Source organism: Phytophthora cinnamomi (assembly GCF_018691715.1).
Source record: "Phytophthora cinnamomi strain GKB4 chromosome Unknown Contig83, whole genome shotgun sequence".
In the NCBI taxonomy this organism is placed as follows: domain Eukaryota; phylum Oomycota; class Peronosporomycetes; order Peronosporales; family Peronosporaceae; genus Phytophthora; species Phytophthora cinnamomi.
The window spans coordinates 177,870-203,917 of NW_027151016.1; the positions used below are offsets into that span (position 1 = coordinate 177,870).

At 55.7% G+C, this 26,048-nt stretch overlaps 3 protein-coding genes across 3 annotated transcripts; 2 read left to right on the forward strand and 1 right to left on the reverse strand.

Annotated features, from left to right (window-relative positions):
- Positions 1-701: 701 nt before the first annotated feature.
- On the reverse strand, positions 702-4,823 carry IUM83_11227 (Berberine-like protein; the record flags this gene model as incomplete). The annotated part of the gene is made up of 2 exons (XM_067935775.1): positions 702-1,562; positions 4,803-4,823. The coding sequence occupies 2 exons, from the start codon at positions 4,821-4,823 to the stop codon at positions 702-704; spliced, it is 882 nt and encodes a 293-aa protein (XP_067784940.1).
- Positions 4,824-13,387: 8,564 nt separating this feature from the next.
- On the forward strand, positions 13,388-13,951 carry IUM83_11228 (Histone-lysine N-methyltransferase; the record flags this gene model as incomplete). The annotated part of the gene is made up of 1 exon (XM_067935776.1): positions 13,388-13,951. One exon carries the CDS (start codon positions 13,388-13,390, stop codon positions 13,949-13,951), a length of 564 nt encoding a protein of 187 aa, XP_067785004.1.
- A 3,508-nt stretch (positions 13,952-17,459) lies between these two features.
- IUM83_11229 (reverse transcriptase) lies at positions 17,460-25,561 on the forward strand (the record flags this gene model as incomplete). Its single annotated transcript, XM_067935777.1, has 6 exons — positions 17,460-18,805; positions 19,000-20,000; positions 20,198-20,743; positions 20,809-21,810; positions 23,483-24,734; positions 24,811-25,561. The coding sequence occupies 6 exons, from the start codon at positions 17,460-17,462 to the stop codon at positions 25,559-25,561; spliced, it is 5,898 nt and encodes a 1,965-aa protein (XP_067784984.1).
- Positions 25,562-26,048: the final 487 nt, after the last annotated feature.

The following is a 26,048-nucleotide window of genomic DNA, read 5'->3' on the forward strand; positions in this document are numbered from 1 at the left end:
ATCACACTGTATTGTGCCTTTCTGTATTGCCAACTCCTTCGTAAGACTTGGGCACGGCAGTCAGTTACCTAATCCTGCTAGTCTGCTTCAATAACCTACCCCATCTTGTAGATACAGTTTTAGTTGTTTTACAAGTCCGATTCGCCAAAACAACTGAAAGCACCGTGTATTAAGTAGGTTAGTCGTCGATTCGGCTGGATTGCTTACGTTGGCACTTTTCCACGTCCATAAATGTACAAGCACATACGTTGGGAACTACACCGGAGGAACCTTAGCGATGTTTCGCAGTGGATTGAAACCCATCCAGACCTGGATTTCGGCGGCGAACGCCAAACCCGGCACGGCAAAACTACGGGGTTTGCTTGTGCTAGCACCTCGCGAGGTAGTTAGCAAGCTGACAGAAGATGTGTAGGCTTCTGACAGACAGGCATCGGCTTAGTCTTTAGAATCACTAAATGACTGTAATTTACCACCCACAGCACCGCCTACGAACGAGTCCACGAGCAAACTGTTTTCACTTCATTGGTGGCTCTCTGCAACGGTGGAGACCCAACAACAGAAACAGTTTGGGTGGCGAACGGCCACGAATCTCTTTTTAAGTTCAAGAATCTGAAGCTCACTTCACATGCATATTGCAGAGAGACATCTTCGAAGAGAAGGTGACAATAGGTCGTTGGTCTACTACTGAAGTATCTGGTAGTCTAAGCGAGAGCAGGGATGGCCTGCGGGTCCGTGTTGAACATCTCCTTCGGGTCGTATGCAGTCTTGATCTTCTGCAGCTTGGCGAAGTTGCCGCCACCGTACAGGTACTCGGCCATCTCCTCCACCGTCCACTTCTCGTCACGGTACGTCGTGAAACCACCGGGCACACCATCCGAAGCTTTGTAGGCGTCCACGAACTTGTAGAAGTTGCCGCGCATGGTGGTCATCGTGCTGTCCGCGAACTTGACGTCGAATGCCGACGAACGCATGTCCCAACGGATCAGGTGGAGGTTGTCGTCGTGCTTCCACGCCGACACACCAGCCTTGACGCCCTTGGCGAACTTGCCGCCCCAGATGTCCACGAAGCCGGAGGCCGATGCGTCCGCGAGCTTAGGAGCGTACGCAGTGCTAGAGTAGAGCTCCCACGCGGTCGAGTTGGTGAGCGGGGTAGAACGGGGGATCGTGACCGATGCGATGTAGAAGTAGCGACGAGGGGTAAGCGTCTGCTCCACGATGCCGGGGGTCGAGATGGCCTCGGACGCCCAGAAGTCGTACTCGTTTGTCTTGAGCACCATCGACGGGGGCAGGTTCTTCATGAGCGAGGCAAAGACAGTCTTGGCCTTCTTGGACGAGCTGTAGAAGAAACCCTGCAGCGTGGACTTGGTCTTGAGGCTGTAGCGAATAGACAGCAGGTCATTGTTGTCCTTGCTCAGCGCCCACTTCTGCGTGCCGATGAGAGCGTTGACGTTGTCCTGCTGCGTCGGCTTGGCGCTCGAGTTGAATTCGATGGTGTAGTTCGTTACCTGTTGGGACGGAGGCTTAACGTCTTGATCTTGAAGTCCAGCACCACGCCCATGGAGCTGGCGGCACCACGCACACCCCAAAACAGGTCCGAGTTCTGTTTGGCATTAGCGTTCACAATGGATCCGAGTTCGCGATGGGGACATAGGGGAGACGTCGTGAGGAATGGCGTCAATTCAAGTCTCCCGAGGGGGCTGCTCTGAATCAGTGACAGTGATTTATACATGTACCGTTCGTTGTCAACGGTATACGTCGCGACGAAACAGCACCTACAGTATCTGCCGAGAACAGAATTTACCAAGTGGGCAATATCGACTAAGCTTAGATGCACACACAAAGTGCGACTTGCATTACTACGGTTAGGTGGTCGCCTTGCTTTTTGGTAATTTCGGGTTCCCATGGAACAGCTTAGGGCAGGCTTCTTGTTGGGCAAATTCGAGTCACTACAGTGGCAGCGCCTTGTTAAAAGGGTTAACTGTATAATACCCGTTCACGATCTAGCCCCTGGGCCGTAATGTCCTTGAGGAGACAAACTATTATCAACCAAAGGACCATGAGTTGAGCTTCAGCTGCAACCGATGGTTTGCTTTTTCCGCTGCCTGGTTGGTCAATATGGTTCTCTGCACTCCGGGCGGGCTCTCTTCATAGGCCGCGCCCAAGCAAGCCGCATAGATTGTACCCCCGAAGAATTAGAACCTGCGGCTTGTATCGGTAGCAATGTTGGCTTATTCGCTTGCGCCTCCTAGATGGCAAGATTTGAATTCTCGAAGGTGGTGATCATCTCAGCTTTCGTCTTTGACAGCGACTCTTGTCTTCGATGGCGCTTGATCTTTCGGTTGTGCAGTGCGGCACTTCTCGATAAGAGCCGCAGCGTGAACAGTTTCAAATCGAGGTTTTTAGCCAACCACAGTCTCGTGGTTTGCTTTGGTTTGCTGCGTCTCACTGGGTTCAAACCACTTCGAACCAAACCACGAACTGTTTCGAACCTGGTTCATTGGTAATTTTGGTTTGATTTGTTCTAGGCGTAAGAAATTGTATACATACGTTCAACTACCTCCGTTGATGGCGTGGGAACAATATGTATGGTAATGTTGGAACGATGTCTCCCAGTGGTTTGTGCGGCGCAGACTGCAAACCAGTACTCAATCATTCGGATGATGACACCTATTTAACTTTAGTTTACAGCTTCCTGAAAGGTTCTAAGCCACTGTACAGTCGACGATTTTTGTCGCCGCCTGCCTTGTGTTGGTGCGATGTATTCGAAGCAATCGAGTACTCAACGTTTCATTGTGAGTCAGCTACGCATTAGGTAGTATAGCATACATTAAAAGAAACATCGACGGAGAACTTAGTACCGATAGTAACCTTATATTAAATATTTATTCAGTGGACGCCTTCCATAAATACATTAAACGCTACCTGCACCAGATATGCAGCGGCATATCCGCGCATAAATTTCGTGAGACGCAGATATCGTCTCGATAAGCTGCCCTATCCCTAGTTCTATGCGTGTAGCCATCATAAAAGTTTTGTCTTGGTGTTTGTATACTTTATGCTGATCATCACTCCTACGCTTGCACCCTTCACTCTGCGTGTATATCGCCGTGCATATATCTTCCGCCAGAGCAAAGCGACGCTCTTTTTCGAATCTACTTCGGACGGTGCGAAGACGACAGCAAGCTCCACTTCAAGAAGGTGTGTGCGGCTGAAGAACTGAATGTGCTGCTCTTTGAGAGGACTCACCAGCTGTTTGTATGCAGTAACAATGGCGCGCCTGATGCACTCTGCAGTTCACTGGAGGCTTCGGTGCATCAACGACACGCCCAGCGAGGACGAAAACACGCCTCCGAACACCCAGTCCTGTCAACAGTACGACCACGGCAGCAAGCACCGTGACGATGGTGTCAGCGACTCCGCCAGTGCTACTGGCACGGCAACCCCTCCGTGGAAGACACCTGAGAGAAGCCGCCCCCTGTCCAAGGCAGCGACCAACCCGCCACCGAGTCCGGAGACGACAACTCGCTCATGCTCCAGCCCCACCACGTCGTCGCCAGTGCTGGTGGAGAGGCCGCCGAAATTTTCTGCGCGCCCGAGAACGCGCAAAGCGCTTCAGCCCCGCCAAGAAGGTCGGCGCACACGTCGAGACGCTGCCGCGCCTTACTCTCACCGACGATCGGTGCCCCATCGTGATGACCGTCCGGCCATCAACCCACGCGGGGTAATGCGGGTCAATATGGAGGTGGCAACTCGGGCTCGACTGCAAGCGCCGCGACCACGTGACCAGTTTGTACCAGCCCAGTGGCCGCACCACGTGATCCACCTGCGTGAGCAATTCAACCCGCTCGCGACGGTCTTCTCGACGGTGCCTCACTATGGGTGGTGTGACTGTCCGTCAGCTTGCCGCGTGGGCTCCTGCCGCAACTCGCTTCTGCACCTGTACTGCAACATCAACTGTTGCCCGTATGAGGGCCTATGTGGCAATGCGCTGACCGAATCACACAAGGTCTATTTGGGGAGGAACGTGCACACTAGAATGTTGGGCGTTGTCGCAGCCGAAAACATCGAAGCTGGCGAAGTGCTGGGGCAATACCTCGGCGAGATGGAGCACGTTAGTGTTTCACGTGCCAGCAGACCTCGTAATAGCGGCTACCGCCTGGTGATGAGGCAGCATCCAGAGCGGCCCACGTCTCCAGTATGCGTGGCGATCAACGCCGAGAACATGGGAGGGCTCATGAGATTTGTGAACCACTCTTGCCAACCAGTGGCGAAGTTCGTCGAAGTAGCCAACGGCTGCCGTGCCACCGTCGTCGTGGCAACGATGCAAGATATTCACTGCGGCGAGGAGGTGACTGTCGACTATGGCGATGACTTGTGGTTTGTATGTCGGTGCGGACTGAGTGGATGCCGCCACCGGGACATTCAAGATGCGCAAGATCCATGAGAAGGCGAAGGCGTGAGCAGCAAACAAGATGGAGTAGCGAGAGTGATGAAGGAGAGAGCAAGGTGAAAGAGCGAACAAGGCGGCAATGTTGGTATTTGCGTAGGTGCGTGTATTGTGCACAAATGAACAATTGCTTTGTGATTAACGGTTAGCGATCTGTTGGTTGATGGTAATTGCAATGCATTGCCAGAATGGTGCAATGTAGTTTCGCATCACCAACGAGCTGGGAAGAGCAAAGTACTGTCACAGCAATTTTCGCGCCAATCTTCGCGCCAACAACGTGTTGATGGGCCCATCGAAGCTTCGAAGATTTCACGCGTGATGACTTGCTATTTGCGCGCGCAGATTTCGCGCGCACCTCAGTGAAGCTAGCATACATCTCAAGCCTCTACGTGCATGGGTGGTGGAGAAGACAGCACTCCAGTCAAAGCGCTGGCGGGGCGAAGCTGTCGTCGGCTCTCACTTTTCCTTTTACTACGCTCCAAGCACTTCGCCCCTTCACGCGCTTCTCCACCATTCGTGTAGTGGGTCTAACTTGACTCACTACTTTAGCTTACACGTTGCGCAACGTGTATGAGGAAGCGTAAGTACTTAGTAATTACTTAGGTTAATTATATTTGAATACACAAATATAAGTTAAGTAACAAAAGGATTCCAAGTGACTTAGATTAGGTGAAATGAGAACTGTATTGTTTGTAAATTGATCTTCCTCTAAAATCTGCTAAAAACTGTTTATCATCTATGAAAGGGTTGGCAGCGGCTGGCTGTCAGAGCCCCGCTAATATGCATGTCTCTGATTGGTAGAAAGATGCTGCTTTCTACCAATAGGATCTTTGGGTATGTGTGGACCACTCACTGTGGTGGTCCACTTCAATGTATCCATCGGTGTGTCTTCCACCAATGTGAGGAAGTATCCAAAACGTTTAACAGATAACCTATCTGTTAAATTCACAAGTGGCTTGCAGCCACTTGTACGTGTAACCCCGTTACACCATCCCCCCCTTAAGGTTAGACGCGCGGGGTCCCCGCACGGCAATCTTTGGAATTGACCATTCGTCAATTCTCCGCGTTTGGAGAAGAAATCCGCGCTCATTCAACGATGAGCGCGCCTCAGAAGAAGTCCGCAAAGTCGATGGGGAGTCATCTCTCCATCGACGACTACTTCGAACGCCAGAAGGCGAAGTACGGTGACGTCGTCGACTTCGACGACGACGATGAAGACATGGAGGGCGAGGAGGACTCGCCCTCAAAGCGTAAAGACTCAGTGTCGAGCGAATCGCTCGACCCTCACGCCAAGAACGTTCGCCCGCGTGAAGGGGGACGAATCGGACGCTTCGAGTTCGAAGCGTTCGCGTACTGAGAGTGATACCCCACTCGCTTCGGCTGGGGCTCTCAGTACTCCGCGCGCTGCTGCTGCAGCGCGTGATGTTAAAGCTCAAGGCTCTCCGCGCGCTGTGCCTGCAGCGCGCGATCCGTGGATGCCGTCCGCGTCCGAGATTGCGGACCGGTTTGGGAACTCGGTACCTCCGAATGAGGTGCCGCTGTACGTATGCAGCGCCATCAAAGGTGACGCTGTGGCTGCCGAGCTGCACTTTGATGCGGAAACGCATCAAAGGCGCGATTACTACATCGGACTCTTTCATGAGCTCCGATGGTTTCAAAGCAAGAAGACCTCTTCTCGCAGCAAAGTGCCCGAATGGCAGGCACTTTGTCAAAGCTGGAACGCCTTTGTTGAGAACTTCAACAAGAGGCCGAGTGCTTACCGTGATCGGATTAAGCAAGCGCGTGATCGCTTCGAGACGTACTCGAAGCGTGGAAAGCTGGAGCAACTTCATGTTGCTGCTGAGGAGGCAAATGTGCCGTGCGCTGTGCCCGAGGGCTTTCAGTGCACGAAGTGCTTTCCAGGCGCGGTCCGCTTGAGCGACCGCGACCTGAACGGGTACACGTCGTTTCGTGTGCCCGAGAGTCTCAAAGAGCTCCGTGCTAATTTCTTAGCACGTGAGGGTTCGGGCGCTAGCGATGATCGCAGCGCTCGTGTTACTTCCGCTGCGCCAGCGCGTACTGCTCCTCGTACGCCCTCACCATTTCCGGAACGTCCTCCAGCAAGACGTTCCGCGGCTCCCATGTATCTCGATGGGGAGGAAATCCTCTCCAACGAATACGAAAACGAGCCCCTTGAGGGTTCGTTTTCGGGATACTATGGTCAACAATCCGCTCAACAATCCAGCGGGTTGAGCCGCGGGCGTCACGGATCGGCGGTGGCGGGGGTGGGAACACGCCCCGGGTATGATCAGCCCCGGGCCGATCAGTATGCGCCTCTCCACGACCGGGTGGCCGCCGTGGAGCGTCCTCAGGGCGCTGAGTTCGCCGCCCTGAAACAGGAGCTGGCGAACCAGAAGGCCCAGGTCGCGGCGGTCTCGCAGACCGCCTCGAATATCCAGGTCGAGCTGGGGACCCAGATGAAGGGGTTGCTCCAGCGCGTCCGCGCGCTGGAGGAGAGGTTGCTCGTCGCCGAGGCCAAGTCCTCCGCTTCTGCCTCGGCTCCTGCCGAGGCTTCGGGTCAGCCGAGCTAGATGGCTCGTGCTGCCGGTATGGCTTCAGCCGTCCGACGTAAAAGGTCGGATGGAGGCGCATGCTAGACGGTATGTCTAGCGTGTATGCGTTGCCGTGCCGTGTCAACACCGTGAACGGCCCGATGAAGCGCGGAGCAAGCTTGCTTGCTCCGAAATCCGAAACTGCATGTCTAGGCAGGTTTTGTGTAGCTAACAAAACTAATGAACCAACTTTGAATTCATTTGTGTTGCCTCTGCCCGCATTGTCTGCGTTCAGCTTCTGTTGATCAACAGAAGCTGCTATCGTGTCTTGGACAAACCGAATCACGGCTTGTCTTTTGGTGATGAAACTGATTGCATCCGAGCTGAAGTCATTCAGCTCGCTCTCCGCTAGAGGCCCGGCCTCTGCGTGGTTCTTTGCGGTGTCTGCGCCCTGCGCAGACCCGTGGTAGTTGGCCTTGTTGTTGGGGGAGTCTGCGCCCTGCGCAGACTCATGTGGTTTGTCCATTGTTGCAGCTGACACTGTGCAAGTGTCAGCGGTTTTCTGCGGCTGCTGTATTGCAGTCGTAGATCCTCCCCCACTTAAAGTGGGAGCCATCACTCCGAGTAAACTCGGTAGACGTGGATGCCGCATGGCATTCACGTAGAACGGTGTATGCCCTGTCGAGGCATGCACTGAGTTATTGATGGCAAACTCTGCCATCGGTAAGCACTCGCTCCAGTATTGGAACGAGTGAGCGTAGCTCTTCAACATATCGACGAGCACGCGATTCACGCGCTCAGTTTGACCGTCCGTCTGCGGATGATCCGCAGTCGACATGGAAAGCTGGCTCCCAAGAAGTGTAAACACTTCTTGCCACAGATGCGCTGTGAAGCGCGGGTCTCTGTCCGACACAATGTCGGACGGCATGCCATGGTGTTTGAACACCATGTCGACGAGCAGACGGGCCGTCTGCTTCGCGGTCACCTCTGCTGGCACCGCAGCAAGATGTACCATCTTGCTGAAACGGTCTACAAAGACCACAACGCCGGTGTTCCCTCCGCTATCCGGGGGAAGACCAAAGATGAAGTCCAAAGACATGGACTTCCAACACTCCGACGGAGTCGGTAGTGATTGCAGTGGAGCCTGCGCGAATGGCGCAGGCTTTACGCGTTGGCATACCTCGCAAGCACGGATGTACTTGCGCACCCACTTATACTGGTGGTGCCAGTAGAAGTCGCGCGTGAGAAGGACGTAAGTCTTCTCACGTCCGAGATGTCCCGCAGTCGGGGCATCATGATACTCACACATGATCCTGAGTCGCAGGTCATGGTCATTTGGCACGACAACGCGATCCGGGTTGTCGTCGACTGCATTGTAGAGTAGCAGTCCGTCGTGCACACGAAAGCGGTGTGCACGCGCTCGAAGGTGCTTGGGCAGCTTCTGACGGGACTCGTCAGAAGGCGCTGTGCCATAGACCAGCAAGAGCTTCGTGTCCGCGTCGTGCGCGTACGCGGCCTTCACATCGTCCAGCAGATATGTCATGGGTGTGCTCGATAGCATAGCGTCAATGGCATTGACGTCAGCAGCTTCTGCATAGTCCGGCCGACGTGATAACGCGTCGGCCACCACGTTCAATCTTCCGGGTTTGTATTCGACCCGGAAGTTATACTCCGCAAAGAATGAGAGCCATCTCGCCATTCTTTGTGAAATGTGTGGCGACTTCACTGCGGTGCGCAGTGAAGCATGGTCGGTGTAGACCACAAATGGTCTACTCCCAAGCAAGTACACTCGGAACTTTGCGAGTGCATACTTCATGGCAAGGAGTTCCTTGTCATGCACCGGATAATTACGCTCAGCTGCTTTCAGCTGACGCGATTGGTAGTAGACGACACGATCACGGCCCTCGTGATCGTGCTGCATTAACGCGCATCCGATCGCGAAATCGGATGCGTCACACACTACGTGAAATGGGCGATCTTGGTCAGCCACTGCCAAGATCGGCGCCTCAGTCAAGCCCCGCTTGACTGCATCGAATGCCTTTTGGCAATCGGGTGTCCAATTCCACACAGCTTCTTTCTTAAGAAGCTGTGACAGCGGGCGGATCTTGCCCGCATAATCCTCCACGTACTTGCACAAGTACGTGGCCAAGCCAAGGCACTGCCTCAGTTCCTTGACACTTGAAGGCGTTGGCCATTCATTGATCACTCTGACCTTTTCCGGGTCAGGGCGAACACCATTCTTCCCTACGAGACACCCGAGGACGGGTATCTCGCCCGCCCCGAAGATACACTTCTTCAGGTTCGCGTAGAGCTTATGCTTTCGCATAAGCTCAAGTAGCTTCCGGAGATGCACCTGTGCATCTCTACGTCGGTCTTCCCATCCACAGCCCGGCTGTGGATGAATACATCATCGAAGTAGCTCGGTGCGAAGTCGCGCACCGAGCGCAACAAGTGCGTCACGCACCTGTTGAAAGTCGCAGGGGCATTCTTAAGCCCCTGTGGCATTACTAGCCATTCCCAGAGCATGCCGCTTGGCGTGCTCACTGCCGTGAGAGGGATATCGCTCTCACGCATTAGGATTTGATAAAATCCATCTCGCAAGTCGAGAGCACTGTAAACGGTGCTCCCGGCCATCGAATCGATGATAACATCTTTTCGTGGTATCGGCGTCTGCGCCAGTACCGTCGCATCGTTCAGCTTGTTGTAGGCATGAACGATGCGCCATCCGCCCTGTGGCTTTTTGACACAGAACGTCGGAGCACTGTGCGGGGACTTTGATTCCCGCACTTGTCCTGCTTTACGACGACTTTCAAAGAAGGCGTCGATCGCCTTGACTTGCTCTCGCGGCAGTGGCCACTGCCGCGTGACACAGTACTTCGTGCCCGGCACGAAATCAATCTCGTGCTGAATGCCCTTATCCTGCGGAAGCTCCGCAGGAATGTCTTCCGGGAGTACGTCTTTGTACTCCCTCAACAATTCGTAATAGGGACTCGACTTCAGCGAGTCCCAACCTTGTTCCTCGAAGCGCTCTCGCTTCGTCTTCGCACTGAGAGTGTCTTCATTCTCAGTGGTACTTCCCATGAAGAGCTGCCTCAGCTCTTCGCTCTCGCTCGCCGTTCTTTCGCTGTCCGAAAGAACGCAGACTTGCTCGATGCGTCCATCGTGCAAGTCGCGCGTGAAGCGCTTCCAGCTCATGGCTGGAAGCGAAGTCAACTCCGACGCCGTCGTCGGAGGACTAGCGAGTTCCATGTCACGATACTGGTATCCAGTATCGGTGCGCGTCAAGACGCTTAGCGTCTTGACATTCGGCGTCACCGCCGCAGTCTGCCCAGCAGACTGCTCTTGTTGCGTCTCGGTCCCGGACCGAGACTTGCGCAGCGTTTTCCGCTTGCGCCGTCTTCTTGTTGTGCGGAGCCCGGCTCCGCACAGTTGTTCTTCTTGTCCAGGCCCGGCCGTGGACAGTCGTTCGCCGGCGGACCCTGTCCGCGGGTGCGCGGTATCAAGCCCGGCTTGACCGCATTTTCCTTCGTGCAGCCCGGCTGCACGGTAATGTGTCCTTTCGCCGGCAGACCCTGTCTGCGGGCGCGCGATATCAAGCCCGGCTTGATCGCATGGCGCTTCGTCGTGCAGCCCGGCTGCACGACAGCGTAAATTGCGTCAGTGCGGTACGTTTGCAACCGTCCGCACTGTTTGCAGCGTCAACTCCCGGAGTTGACACGCCTTCGTCACCTCGACGCCATTCATTGGCGGAGCCCCTCATGACCGAGGGTGCGTCGGCTCCCGGAGCCGACGCGTCGTTGTCGACCTGACCGCTTCGGGTCAGGGACTGTCCCTTACACGCTTGAACGTGGGTGTTGGTTCCCGGAACCAACACATCTTTTTCTTCCGACGTCGGCAGCATTGCCGACGTTGGTCTCACTTGTGCGCGCCCTCGCGCACTTCTTGGGCACTCCGGGACAGCAGCATAAAGCGCTGTCTCGACTGGTGAGCCGCGCGCACCTGCTGGTGCGCGCGCTGCGTTAACAGGGCCATCGCTCTCTGTTCCGCTGTCGCGTCCGAAGCGCACGAGCGCGCGCTTCTTCCAGTCTATCACCGGATCATGCCGTGCAAGCCACGGCATGCCCATTACCACGTCGAACTTATCGTCCAGGTCCAGGACGATAAAGTGTTCGACAAACACTCGTTGTTTGTACGAGAAGCGCACGTTCACGACGCGCTTCTCAGTCTTCACGATGGCACCTGTTGCCAGTCGTACCTCCAGAAGACTTCGAGGTGTATCTACCTCCTCGAAGTCAAGTCTTGACAGGCTTCGTAGTCGAACAAAGTTGTTCGACGCGCCTGAGTCTACCAATGCTCGAAGAGAGTCACTCGCTCTCTTCGAGTAAACCTCAAGATGACTAGGTTTGGCCTGTCATCTTGTTTCTTGCAGTGAGAGCTGGTCTCACTGGGGCTGCAGTCCTCAGTGTCGCGTGCCCGATGTCGGCACGCGCGACTGCATTACCAGTAGGGCGCCCCGCGCCTACTGGATGTTCGCGTTTTTTGTTGGTCCGCGGCGATGCCTAGCATCGCCACGACGGCCACCTCCAGGGGGGCATGGGAGCTGTACACTCCCGTGCAAAGTGACCGATCCTTCCGCAGCGGAAGCATCGCACGTTACTTCCCTGCTGCTGGTAACCAGCAGTTGTTGCGCTCGAGAGGTCCATTGGCTCCGGACCTCCCGTCCTCGCTACCGGGCGCGGTTGCGGCCTCGGTACGTTTACATGGAATTTAGCCTGCCGCAGGCTAAACTCTTCTTGCATGGCAAGAGTGATTGCAGCTTCGAGAGTACTCGGGTACTCTCGGAAGAGATAGGTCTTCACAGGCCCATCTCTAAGCCCCTTCATGAACGTGACGACCTTGGTCGCCTCGTCAATCGGGTTAGTCACGATATTTGATACCAAGTATCGTGCGCGCTGCGCGTAAGCATGGACGTCATGCTTACCCTGCTGAAGGTCGAGGGACTCCGCCCTCGACCGGAACTCGTTTTCGGGGGCTCAAACGCTTGTCTGAGCTCCTCTTTGAATATATCGTACGTGCTGAAGCACGTAGAATCGGAGAGACGGCGTCCATACGCCCAACTCCTTGCGCGTCCGCCAAGACAGGACATGGCGAACGCGACCTTCGACAGCGGGTCGACGATGTGTCGAGCCGCTATGGCTGTGTCGAGTTCGACAAGCCATCGGAGGAGAGGCTCGCCCTCTCTTCCCACGTAATTGCTTACGCTCAACTTTAATGGTTGAGCACGCGGTGTCGTCCCTGACGACGCCGTCACTGAGGAAGCAGCGTCACGCTGCTCCTTCATGATGAATCCCAGAGCAACACCATGTTGCTCCGTCGGCGATAGCGTACGCAGCATTGTAGCTATCGCCGCTTCTCCAATGACTGTTGACAGTCGTTGGAGGGCCTCCCACTCTGGGTCAGACAGGTAGGGGCAGTCAGCGCGTGCAACATGCGTTGCAGGCGTGTTGGAGCTCTCCACGGGCACCTCCGTGCTCATGTGGTTCTCGGCTCCGCGTTCGTACACCGCGTACGAACGTCAAGCAGTCGGTCGTTGGACGGACTACAAAGTGCTACCAGGTGTAGTGGGTCTAACTTGACTCACTACTTTAGCTTACACGTTGCGCAACGTGTATGAGGAAGCGTAAGTACTTAGTAATTACTTAGGTTAATTATATTTGAATACACAAATATAAGTTAAGTAACAAAAGGATTCCAAGTGACTTAGATTAGGTGAAATGAGAACTGTATTGTTTGTAAATTGATCTTCCTCTAAAATCTGCTAAAAAACTGTTTATCATCTATGAAAGGGTTGGCAGCGGCTGGCTGTCAGAGCCCCGCTAATATGCGTGTCTCTGATTGGTAGAAAGATGCTGCTTTCTACCAATAGGATCTTTGGGTATGTGTGGACCACTCACTGTGGTGGTCCACTTCAATGTATCCATCGGTGTGTCTTCCACCAATGTGAGGAAGTATCCAAAACGTTTAACAGATAACCTATCTGTTAAATTCACAAGTGGCTTGCAGCCACTTGTACGTGTAACCCCGTTACAATTCGCCTCCATCCTGAACAACCGGTACACTGACTCAAGACGGCCGTCCATGCACATATGCAACGTGGCTGATATTGTATTGATGTGAGCGTTTGTAGATGCCGAAGCACACTGGAATCACTAACTACACGATGGCCGATATCGACCACCTCCTGATGCTCGTTGAGAAGCTGCTACCTCTGGGCAGGGACGAGTGGGAACGCTTGGCAATGTCGTACAACGCCAACCGCCCAAGAGGTTCGCCTGAGAGAGACTTCGAGAGCTTGCGACGCAAGTTCAAGGTGCTGCACAGCACTCGGAAGCCGACCGGCGTCCAGAAGATGCCCGCTCACATCAAGAAGGCCAAGCAGGCGAAGCAGGCCATCGACGACAAGGCCAACGTCGTTGAGATGGACGACGAGGCCGATATCGACCAGCCCGACTTCTGCTTTGACGTTGATCCGGATGACTCCTTCTACGAGGACGTCGACGACGAAGGTTTGCGTGTACCTCATGAAGCCACCGTGACCGTATCTGGGCTCACCGAGCCACCGGGCTCCGACGGGTCGGTCGAGGAGGAGTCGACGGCTTCCAGCCGTTCATTGAACCGTGGCGAGTTCCAAGACCTGCTCACTTCGCCGATGTGTGCGGAAGCTCAGGATGACGATTCCCGCACGCCACGTCCTGCTCCTGCCCGAGCAATGCCTGCTACACGACGCTTTGGCTGTGGAGGCTTACCACAACCCCGCAAGGGGAATGCCAACGCCACTGGTGGCGAACCTTCGTTACCGCCGCAGCTGCCATTGGTGCAAGGTGTCGGCACCGTCAACCGCGACGACCTCGAGGCGGCCAAGTACAAAGCTTCAAAAGGCCTCGAATCGCCTTGGGGGTGGGGATTTGTCTAGTTTCCGCGACACAGTGGGTGCAAAGCGCACTCGCGAAGACGACAGGGACACGGTCGAGGCCAGCTACGCCAAAGCCAAGCGCATTCGCGCGATGAAGGCAACCACCTCTCTCAAGACGAAGCTGGATGGTTTAGAGGGTAGTGCCAACAGCATGCGAGGAAGCATCCTCGAGACGCTTTTGCTGTTGCGCGAGGAGAGTGATCGAAAGGCGGAGGCTCATCGTGCGGACGAGGAACGGCGTCGCCGTGATGAAAAAGCGGCAAACGATGCTCGGCTTCTGGAAGCGAAGGCGGAAGCCGAGGAGCGCCGCCGTGAGGAAAAACTGGAAAGAGAAGACCGTGCACGCCGTGATCGCGAAGAAGCGCGTTCCCGTACTCAAGATCTGCTCATATTGATTGGTGCGTTGACCAAGAAGGAGTGAGTGAAGGTTGACAAGTTCAGATGTCATGCGTGATCATCAAAGCGAGGCTAACCATTTACTTTGCAGTTCCTTTGTACTTGTCACTTACCACTAAACCTCCCAAACCAAACGTGTTGTTCATGATCTTCTACCGTTTGCATAATAACTTCATGGCATTCTAGCATGTTCGCTAGAACTTCATTATCCACTAGCGCGTTCATCATATTGCATCTACCCTCATGCAAAACTTTAACAACAAGTTGCTGTTGTAGTCGACGATACCGTTCAAATCAACTACAAAGAGAAATATATTGTAGGTTCTGTGGAGAAGCGAATTCCGGGAAAGGGGTGATTGGGAGCAATCGGCAAAAAGATGGATCTTGACGGAGTCATTATACCGCGGAAGTGACACCCGAGAAGCCAGATCGAAGGGATCTGATGATGTGGGTGGATCGAGGCTGTCAGATGTGTGTGGCGTCAAAGGGAGACTACTGGAAATACTACAAGATGACACAGAAGACGTCTACATACGGCAGAGGGCCAGATCCGTACTATCGGAAGTAGTCGGATCCAGATCACATGTACCCATGTGGATCCAGACCCGGGTCACCTGTACCCAGGCGGATCTGAGCTTCTGAGGGATGACTAGGATACGCTAAGCGGTGGATGGAGCTTACGCCAGCCGAAGGACCCCAGATCAAGACAAATTAACCCAGATCAGGGACGGTGGGATCCGGATCACATGTACCCATGTGGATCCAGATCCAGATCACATGCACCCATGCGGATCTGGGCCTCTGAGAGGTGGCAATGGCAAGCGAAGTGGAGAAAAGAGTTTGCGACGACCCAAGGACTCAAGATCAGCGAGGATCAGCGTGAACCAAGCGGATTTGGGAGAGGTGGATCCAGATCACATGTACCCATGTGGATCTGGATCCGGATCCCGTACGCCCGGGCGGATCCAAGCCTCTGGTAGACGGCTAAGACGAGGAAAGCGAGGAAAGGAGGTTGCAACAGCACAGGGACCCCAGATCAACGCAGACCGACCCAGATCAAGGCACTTCGGAGATCAGCGGATCTGGATCTGGGGATCTGGTGATCTGGTGATCTGGGGATCTGGGGATCTGGCGGATCTGGGACTCAGTGGGTGATCTGGCGGCTACAACTCAACGGAGGGAACAAGCGACGATGCAGTGAAGGTAGAGGTGGTCCGTAGAGCCGGCAGGTACAGATGGGAAGATAGTTCGGATTGGGTGATAGGATTTTGGGATAGGATTGGACATAACCATAAATCAGAGTCGAATTTGCCTGGAAGTGCTCAAGTGGTCTGCTCGCGGCGGGGAAACACATATTGGCCCCGCTCGACGTACGCTGTGGATATTGGATTTGGCTCCACACGCACCCCAAGACTACCAAGCGCCAGCAAGCGGCCCTCACCCCCCAAAGAGTCTAATTTGCCTTGGACAACGCAAGTGCCTTCGCCTTCGCCTGGAATCGGGATCGACATTGGCCCACCAAGAAGCGGCAAGGTACTGGGTAGCAGATCTAGTGTTGGTTGAATAATCTGGATAATATATTGGCCAGATCAACCTTCCTAGTGAACTCCCTACAAGTGCAGATCCCAGATCACCCGGAGTTAACTACTTGGCCGGGTGATCCAAGACTCTCAACTACCCTGATCCCGCTATAGGAAGCGGCAAGTACGACAAAGGGCGACCTACCAAGTCGCAACAAGGGCCTACAACACACCACAAGGCAACCACTCGGCCGGATCCAGATCCAGGCCGCCAGATCCAAGTCGGGAATCACTTGATCTGGACCAAGAACCGCGAGCAGAGTGAAGATTTCCGCGCTGCTCCACCGGATCCCCGCGTCTCGCCAAGACGTTCCTACTTCAACACTTGGACTCTTCAGAAGTTACCAGAGGAGCAAGATCCAGCCCTACCGACGGGTACACAAGGTGAGGAGTTCAGCACTGATCACGGATCATCGGAGTACCCCCTCCGTTAGTCGGTGTCCGGGCGCTGTTGGGAAGTTGGATCTAGCAATCTCGCAGATTTTGCTGATCCCGCTACACCACAATGGTGCGCGTGCCCGGATTCGAACCAGGGATTTCACCGTGAGTCCCAAGAAGAAGTTCAAGTGAAGATGGAACAAGGGGACCAGGCGTCATCGGAGTTGGGATCGACGACGACGCCGCTGAATGAAGCAAGATCCACGGATCGACAGAGTGCTGGGAGGACCTCTGTCGACGGAAGAGAGGCAGATCCGGATCCGGATCTGGAAGACAAACCTCAACCTCCTCCCCAGGTCCCTTCGGGGACCCCGGTGGATCTAGACGTGAGTCTAGATCCACCAACAAAACAAACCAAGGCTGGCACAAATCGGTATACATTTGCTGATTCACCGGTTAAGCTCAAACGTGAGCAACTTCCCTACACCCCTCCACTGCCCAAGCCGCTCGATCACGACCAGCCGAAGACATCGGCGGCGCGGAGGAAGATGAAGGCCCCGGATCTGGACGAAGAAGACCCCAAGGATCCCGGATCCGGATGGTCGGAAGCCGCTCTGGAGTTCGCGTTCCGCCGTGCGGAGCTGCGTGACTTCATCGTCCAAGATCCAGTGATGCGGATCCTGGATCTGAAGCAGATCGGACACCTTCAAGGCCCCATCGCAGCTCCCGCGACGGCTGACAGCAAGCTGGTCGCGGCGAAGAACCTGATGCATCTGCTGAAGGAGACCGGACTTGTGGCGGGACAGTTTGATCCAAACGATCTCTTCGATCTGGATCTGGACCAGATCCAAGCCTCGACTCACGGCCTCTTCGACAAGCTGAGGGTCTTGGTGGGTGAGATCCCGGCGACATCGGTGCCGATGGTCCCAGATCCCGGATCAGCATCCACCAAGGCCGACTCGACAAGCTGCCGGACGTCATCGCCCTTCGTGTCTGCCGCGGAAGCTGGATCCGACACTTCATCGGAACCACGACGTATGTCGCTCGGACCGTCTGGCGCATCGATGCTCCAAGCTCGATCCAAGGCCCAGCGCCCAGATCACCCTCGATCTGGATCCAGGAAGCAGGCGGCCAAGCAGGCAGATCAAGCCACCATGGCGATCGGATCCGGCTCCGACGAATCGACTGGCAGGCTGGAGTCCTACTTCCAAGCCGCGATGAGCCGCTTCCTGAGGGAGCAACAGACGCCGGTACCCCAAGCGATCCAGAACCCTGGCTCACAGGACGTCGACATGGAGTCCACCGAGTCGCCGGATCCAGATCACTCTCATTGGGAGTACGATCCCGACGAACTCGACTTCCCGACACCGAGCCGCGCCGCTGTCGCCACAACCACAGCCGGATCCACCGGATCCACCATGATTCAACGCGTCCGGATCTCGGCAATCTCGGATCTCAAGGAGTTCTCTGGTAAAGATCAAGACGAAGATCGCGCGAGAGCTTGGGTCGGCAAGGTGAAGTCGGCGTTCCTACGCGATCAAGCATCCGACGGAGAAAAGTGCTTGACCTTCGCGGATCTGTTATCCGGATCAGCGAGGAACTGGTACCGGCAACTACCCCGATCCACACGCAACAAGTGGTCGGAGCTGCTCCGCAGCTTCCAGATCCAGTACTGTGGGTTCGGGATCTCGGTAGCCCGCCAGTATTACCATGCTCGCAAGCGATCTGATGAGTCTGCGCTGGAGTACCTGCATCGGCTGAATGTCGCTGGACTACGTGCAAGACTCAAGATCAAGGACGGTGGACCCAAAGAGAAGCGCGAACATGTGGATCACTTCATTGAAACCTTGGGAGATCAGGATCTGGCCGATCGGCTGACGCTGCTGCGACTTCCAGATGCGGATGAGCTCGAAGAAGTCCTGCGCGCGCTGGATCGAGCAAAGAACCGGATGAAGAAGTCTGCATTTGGATCCAGCAAGTACCGGCAGAAGGCCTCAGCGACGCCCGCACCGGCAGTCCCAGCGAAACATGTGCGAGCGGTCCAGATCCAGGCCCCCGACTCCGGATCCGACTCAAGTTCAGACGGATCTGACTCGGACGGGGACGATTACCGCCGGATCTATATGGCTGGGGGCGGTGAACAACCTCCACAAGCCGAGCAAGTGTCGAATACCCTAGATCGGGGCCAACTGGAACGCCGCTCAGCAGATCAAGTGCCTCGTGACCACAGATCCAGAGTCCATGCCGACGGATCCGATCGCAGTCGCTGCTCGCACTGCGGATCCCGGAAGCACACGGAGCTTGGATGCTGGAGGCGCTTGACTTGCCAGAAGTGCGGCAAGAGAGGCCACCCGGCAGATCACTGCCTCTTTGTGTGCCGCGGGTGCGGGGAGCTCCACGACATGGGCAAGTGCCCAATGGAGGAGTTCTACAACTGGATCCGCCAGTGGTACAACCCGACCAAGCACGCGGGGATGCTACCAGAGAAAGCCGAGAAGATGTTAAACTAGGACGCTCGCCGGGTTGGAATCCGGTACGAGCCGAGCGTTCTAGGTATTGCATCTATGCATTTGTGAACAAGACATCGGTAGATCAAGTTAGCAAGCGACCAGATCTACAAGGTAATACACGTGATCTACATGGGAAACGTACCGCTGTGATCTCAAGTCTCTATCAAGTCGACGACTTTGCCAGATCCGACGCGACGGTGACCGTGGATCTGGATCCGGAGGTGCCGCAGGGGTACTGGAAGCAACAGGATCCAGATCTGTGGTTCCGGCCCGCGGATGGAGAAGATACCACATCCCAGACGCCCAGATCCGGCCGCGTCGAGGCCTATCGACGATCCGGTGATCCGGAGTCGCCAGATCTCCTTCCAGGAGAGTCTCGGGGCTACTGGAAGCAACATTCACCGGGTAAGTGGTTCCGACAAGCCAAGATCACCGGCAAGATCAACAATGAGAAGGCGATCTTACTCCTCGATACAGGTGCCGAGGTGTCCATCGTGGACACCGCCTTTGCTCGTAAGGTTGGGTGCTACATCGACAGGAGCCAGAGTCAAGAATGCGTTGGAATTGGTGACAATGTCTACACAACGGAAGGAAGAACTCGGATCAAGATTACCTTAGCAGGATCATTGGTGTATTTCTTCGACATCTGGGTAGGTGATCTGTCTGGCCAAGAAGCTATCCTGGGCATGGACTTCATGGTCCCGGCCGGGATCCGGCTGGATCTGGCCGATGGATCACTCTGCCTGCCCGACGAGGTCCGGATCCAGCTCAGTGGAAGGCGACAGCTCTACAATGACAAGGCTAGGCTCGTGAGGCTGGATCAGCACCTGCAGCTGGGTGCCGGAGAGTCCGTCGAGCTTCCGCTGCGCCTGCAGATATCGGATCAAGACAAGCTGTGGGTTACACGCGGAGATCTGTGGGTGCCGACCGTGACTAAAGGACCAGGCAAGACACAGTACCTTCAGATCACCAACGTCGGTGAGAAGAAGTTGGTGCTGTGTCGCGACGAGCGGATCGGCATGTGGCTCGCGGGCGACCGGATCCCGCGGCTGCAGGGCTTCGTGACCGTCGGATCCCGCCGCTACTTGGAGTGGCAGAACCTCGCCCTGCAGGCCACCACTGAAGCCGGGCCCGCGAAGGCAGATCCCCACGGACCCCGCCGCCGCCGATGGTTGAGCGTCCCAAGTACCCTGTGCCGCGCGCGATACTGCGGAGGCCGGATCTGCCACGGGCGCAGCCCGTTGAAACTAGATCGCGGGACCTGGAGAGCTGTCGGAACAAACCACAACCAGATCCACATGCGCAGGCGGTCCGGGGTGATGTGCCCCAGGTGACTGCTGAGACACTGTACCTCCAAGCCTTACAATCCGTGGAACCTTCAGATCCACAGTCGGCGAGGCTGCCCAAGACCTGCAAGAGCGCGGATCTCGACACCGAGGACGCGACGGGATCAGGCCAGGGTGATCCAGGCCTCGCCGTGGGCGACAAGACACAAGGAGTCCCAACCGCAGCGGCGTCCGGGTGCTCGACGCTCGCCATGCAGTGGGAGGTGGTCCCCGAGCCGTCGCGAGCCCAGATCACCCCAGTTGAAGCCAAATCACCCGGTGGTGGGTGTGGCCGGGGCGGTCTGGCGACAAGACGGCCAGATCCGAAGGTGGTGCCAGACAGTGTGTGCGAACCCCCCAGGATTTGGGCGCTGAAGGCGACAACGACGTCAGATGACCAAGATCATGCGCTAGCGGACATGCCCAGGCCAGATCAGGACCCGCAGCAAGCCGCCGAGGACCTGCCATCCCCAGATCCGTCGACGGGACCAGGCGAGGTGCCCACCGATCAAGGTCCGACGCTGTACGCGCAAGGTGCCGAAGACCCAGCTGGCGTGGGACAGGCGGATCAACCCGTTGTCCTATCGGAGAGTAATCAGGGTGGTAATCACCCAGAGACAGGGGCGGATCTGCAAATCTGACATATGGTGATAAGGGACAGGACGCAGATCCAGCTGGCACACACGCATCAAGTGATGACCGAGCAGGAAAGGGCAAGGATCTACACGGCGGAATGAGACAGGAGGCCAACCAAGCACCGGGCTCGACGGCCGCTACAAACCCGCTTAATGCAGATCAGGCTGGCTCGGATCCGGTCGAGGACGAGCAAGTCTGCATCCATGAGAGTGGCGATTTGCATGCAGAAGACGTCGAAGCCGAGATGGCGGTGCTGCCTGAAGTCACGGTGGGGACGGCAGACGTGAAGATCGAGGACATACAAGTGGGCGATCCGGAGATCAACGCACCGGAGGAGATCGAGCACCTACGCGGGTTGATCTGGAAGCGCCGACACCTGCTGATCGGCAAAGGCAATGCGTTGCCCCCCGCCGCCCGTGGCGTAGTTTGTGATATCGATGTGGGCGACGCGAGGCCCATTGCCCAGCGTGTGCGTAAGGTTGCGCCTCAGTTTCGCGAGAAGCTGTCAGATCTGATCAAAGGGTTGCTCGGAGCTCAGATCATCAAGGCCTCGATCTCGCCATGGGCTTCCCCAATTGTGGTGATCATCAAGAAAAACGGCGTAGATATACGTTTGTGCATTGATTATCGGCTGGTTAACAGTCTAACTAGGCTGATGGTCTACCCAATGCCCCTGATCAACGACCTGCTCGAAGATCTGGACAAGGTACTTTGGTACTGTTCTCTTGATATGGCAAGCGGATTTTGGGTGGTGACCATGACAGATCGGGCTCGTGCGATCTCTGCCTTCATCACCCCGTTCGGTCTGTTCGAGTGGAATCGTATGCCGTTTGGCTTGAAGAACGCCCCCCAGATCTACCAGCGGATGCTCGATAATGCGCTATATGGGTTCACCCGGATCCCGCGATCTGACAAAAGCGGATCCGGATCCGACGACGATCGAGCAGATTTTGCCCTGGAGCATGGTGATCTGGACACGTCAAGTGGTCTTCCGCCTAGATCAACGGGAGCTGGCTTGGACGGAAGCGAAGTCGGTAAGCCCGGATCGGGCGGATCTGGATCTGGAGCTGTTCGGCCTGGTCGGCCCGGATCTGACGAAGTTCGAGTTGGTCGATGCCGGATGAGTGGTGATCTGGAGAGTACGACCCAGCATTTCCCCAGATCAAGTGGATCTAGGTCCGACGGACTTGGATCTGGTAAACACGGATCCGGCCGATTCGGATCGGGTGATCCCAGATCGGGCCGGCCCGGATCTGATATGAGTAGATCCAGATCTAGCGAACATCGAACTGATCTGCACCCGGCAAGTAGTGATCGGGAGAGTTCGATCAAGCCTTCGGTGTTGGGACGTAGATCTTATATCGACGACATCTTGGTGACCGCCAGATCATGGGATCATTTGTGTGAACGGGTGGACGATCTGCTGGAGGCGTGTGGCGAATGGAATATCTCGATTAGTGTGGTGAAGAGCTTCTGGGGCAAAGCCAAGGTGGAATATCTAGGCCATAAGGTATCCAACTCAGGCCTGGAGGCAAATCCCAAGGATCTATCTGCCTTGGCGGACTTGCCGTTCCCGGGATCACTCAGATCGATGCAGTCGTTCCTCGGAAGCTTAAATTATTACAGTCGGTTTATCGAGGATTATGCCATTTACGCTGCGATCTTGTATGAGCTGCGAGAGGTGGACTTCGCCGCGATGTCAAAGGCGGAAGCTCGGGCCCAGGTCAAGGCACACCTGGACCAGCCCACCCCAGATCACATCGGATCACCGAGTCAGGATCTGAGATCTGGTGATCTTGGATCCACGATTGGTGAGACTTCACAACCAAGTGATCTGCACCCCAGCGGCGTTGCGTCGACTCCACATGGAGGCGAAGCCCCAGATCAGCGCTGGAACTCCAAGCATCAGGATATCCTGATCTGGTGATACCGGATCTGGAAGCACATAATCCGGAGATACCAGATCTGAGCTCTCATAGTCTGAAGACAGGCGATCTGGGCCTGGGTGGTCTGGACGAAATCGACCCCCGCTGGATCCGAGCTCACCGGGCGTTTGCTAAGCTGAAGAGCAAGGTTGCCTCGACTCCGATCCTGCGCCACTTCAACTCTGGTCTACAACCAGTAGTGGTGGTGTATGCAAATGATTGGGCGATCTCGGCAGCCCTGATGCAGGAGCATGATGGGATCCACTATCCGGTTACCTTCGTAAGCCGCACGCTGAAGTCCAATGAACTCAATTATGGGATTGTCGAGAAGGAGGTGTTAGCGTTGCTGCGGATCCTGGATCTGGGTTATAATATGTTGGTGGGCCGCCCGATCAAAGTCCTGACCAGGTACTCCACACTGGCGTGGCTCTTCAGATCACCGGGGTTACAAGGACGCTTAGGACAGTGGGCCGCCCTGCTCTCTCCGTGGACGCTAGAGATCGTCAAGTGTACCAAGGGCGAAGACGAGATCCTGGGGGCGATCGCCGCCAGCATCACACCCAGATCACAAGTGGATCAGGCCTTGATAGCGATTGCGCCGAAGAAGGAACCCAGGCGCCAGATCCAAGTACCGATCCCGACTGTACGGCTAGATGAAGAGCTTTTTGTGGTCAGCTTCGACGGATCCGCCCGCGTCAAACGTGGTGGAGGCGCTTACAGCGCGATCCTATGGAAGCTGCCCGAGTGGAGTGTGGTAAAGCTAGATCCGGCTATGCTGAAGGGTTGACTGTCAACGAAGCCGAGTACCACGGCCTCCTGCTGTGTATGGACCTACTCGAGGGAGAAGATCGGCGCAGGCTAGTGATCTGTGGCGACTCAAACCTGGTGATCCGCCAAGTGAGAGGTGAGATCGACTGCAAAGCACCAGGGCTCACACTGCTAAGGAAAGAAGCCCTAGATCGGCTGCAGATCTGGCCCGATCACGAGCTGGTACACGTCAAGCGCGACTGGAACGGTAGCGCTGATAGTCTAGCGAGCGCCGCACTCCAACGCCAAGGCGGGATCCTGGTCGACGATGAGACGGATCTGCAGGATCTGGTCACATTGAATCGACTGCACGAGATACTGGTGGTTAGGAAGGAGGAGGCCGACTCGGTCGCTCGAGTTTCGCCAGCAACCACCAGATCGAAGGCTAGATCCAGATCCACACCTACCGTCCTACAAGAAGAGGTAGTGAGAGAGCTGAGGATCGATCGGATCCGGCAAGCTCAGGACGAGGAGGCGTGGATCGCCGGGCTGAAGAAGTATTTGGTCGGGGCGGCGCAAGATCTGACGCAGGATGAGGCCAGATCCTATGGCAATATTAGCATGGATTACGAAGTGGATCTGAGTGATCTGTTGTTCTACTGCCACCCTACGAGGAGATCGGAGGCGGATCGAGATGGACTGATGCGACTGGTGATTCCGGAGACACTCCAACAGGATGTTCTGCATCACTATCACGCGAGTCTGGAAGGTGGCCACCAAGGGATCGGACGCACGTATCAGAAGATCCGAGATCACTTCCACTGGAGAGGCCTCTATCGGAGCGTGCAGCAATATGTCGGAGAGTGCGTGGACTGCGAGACGGGCAAGGGGCGACCCCGGATCCAGGGTGAGTCACCCGGTAACATCCAGGCAATCTACCCGTTCCAGATCATAGCCATGGATCACATCCCGTCGTTGCCCAAGTCCTACAAAGGTAACACGGAGCTGCTGATCTGGGTGGATCTGTTCACAGGGTATGTGATCGCCAAAGCTAGCGCCTCGAGAACGGCACAAACGATCGCGGAGTCATACGAGGAGTGCGTGTTCAGGCGATTCGGCGCCAGCGAAGTGATCCGACACGACCGTGAGCCAGGGTTTATGTCCGACTTCTTCAGATCGTTCAACCGGATCTTAGGACAACGACAGCGCGCCACTATGGCTTACCGCCCCCAGGCCAACGGCACAGCCGAACGCATGGTGCAAACAGCGACCAGGGCACTCAAGATGTACGTGCAGGATCTGGATCAACGTGATTGGGATGATTACGCAGAACGGCTTACCTTCGCGATCAACACTGCTCAGGATCGGATCCGGGGAAACCCCGTTCTACCTGGTACATGGGTGGGATCCTAGATCCACCTTGGAGGCGACGATCCCGTTAGGCAGCACTCGACGTCAGGATCGAGATCCTCGGAGGTGGAGATACCAGATCCAGCGCTATTACCAGCAGGCACGAGAGCAAGTCAATGAGAAGTTGCGAGAGGCGATCTCGGATCGGGCAGACCACCATAACGAAGGAGTGCACCCGCACCAGATCGAGGTCGGATCCCGTGTCTGGTTATACCTGGATCGCGTCAAAGAAGGGTATGCTCGGAAGTTGGCGCACCTGTGGCACGGCCCATTCCGTGTGGCGGAGAAGATCGGCGAATATGCAGCTCGGATCGAGTTGGCAGGTACAGAGTACCGCCTCTTCCCGGTGGTGCATGTCTCCAAGCTGAAGCTGGTGAAGACATTCCCAGATCGCCCCCAGATCCGGCTGACAGTCGAGGATACAGATCGTCTTGATTTCGATGAAGCCCTGCTGCCTGAAGATAGCTGGATCCAAGGTCTGGACGAGGACGAATACGAGGTGGAGAAGATTACAGACATGAGAACAGGAAAGCGAACTCGTTATGGCCGGATCTACAGGGAATTCTTGGTGCATTGGAGAGGGTACGACGAACCGACATGGACCGATGAGACAGACCTCAATTGCGGTGCGATACTCCACGATTTCTTGCGGGATCGGGCAAATCGGAACCGGTTTGGCGTGATGCAGTCTCATGAGGAGTAGTGAGACAGGGATCAGCTGGAGTGAGTTGGTCACTCCAGCGGTGTGTTGGAAGAAGGATCTGCAGGGTGGCTGCAGATCAATGGGATGGGTGATGTATATTGCGTGTGGAGATCTGGCGTTGTGTGCGTCAGATATTGGCAAACTGAAGACTGGTACGGTGATAATGCTCGCCTAAGGTCCCAGATCACTCAAGATAACTCGAAGCCGAGACGCCGAAGATCAGGTGGATCTGGCGCATATGGATCTCGGTCAAACGGATCTGGGATGAGTGGATCCGAATCAAGCTTATTCAGGTCTTTCGCTGCCCGTACTGCGTGGATCCGATGCAAGAAGGGATAGATCACGTGACCCCGGATCTGAAGTGGAGCTGGATCAGGTGGATCCGGATCCGAAGCGAATTGGAATATGTCGGAACGAGGTGGATCCGGATCTGAGGTGAGGACAATGTGAAGCAGTGCAAGCTGGGTAACCAAGACGGCGAATGACC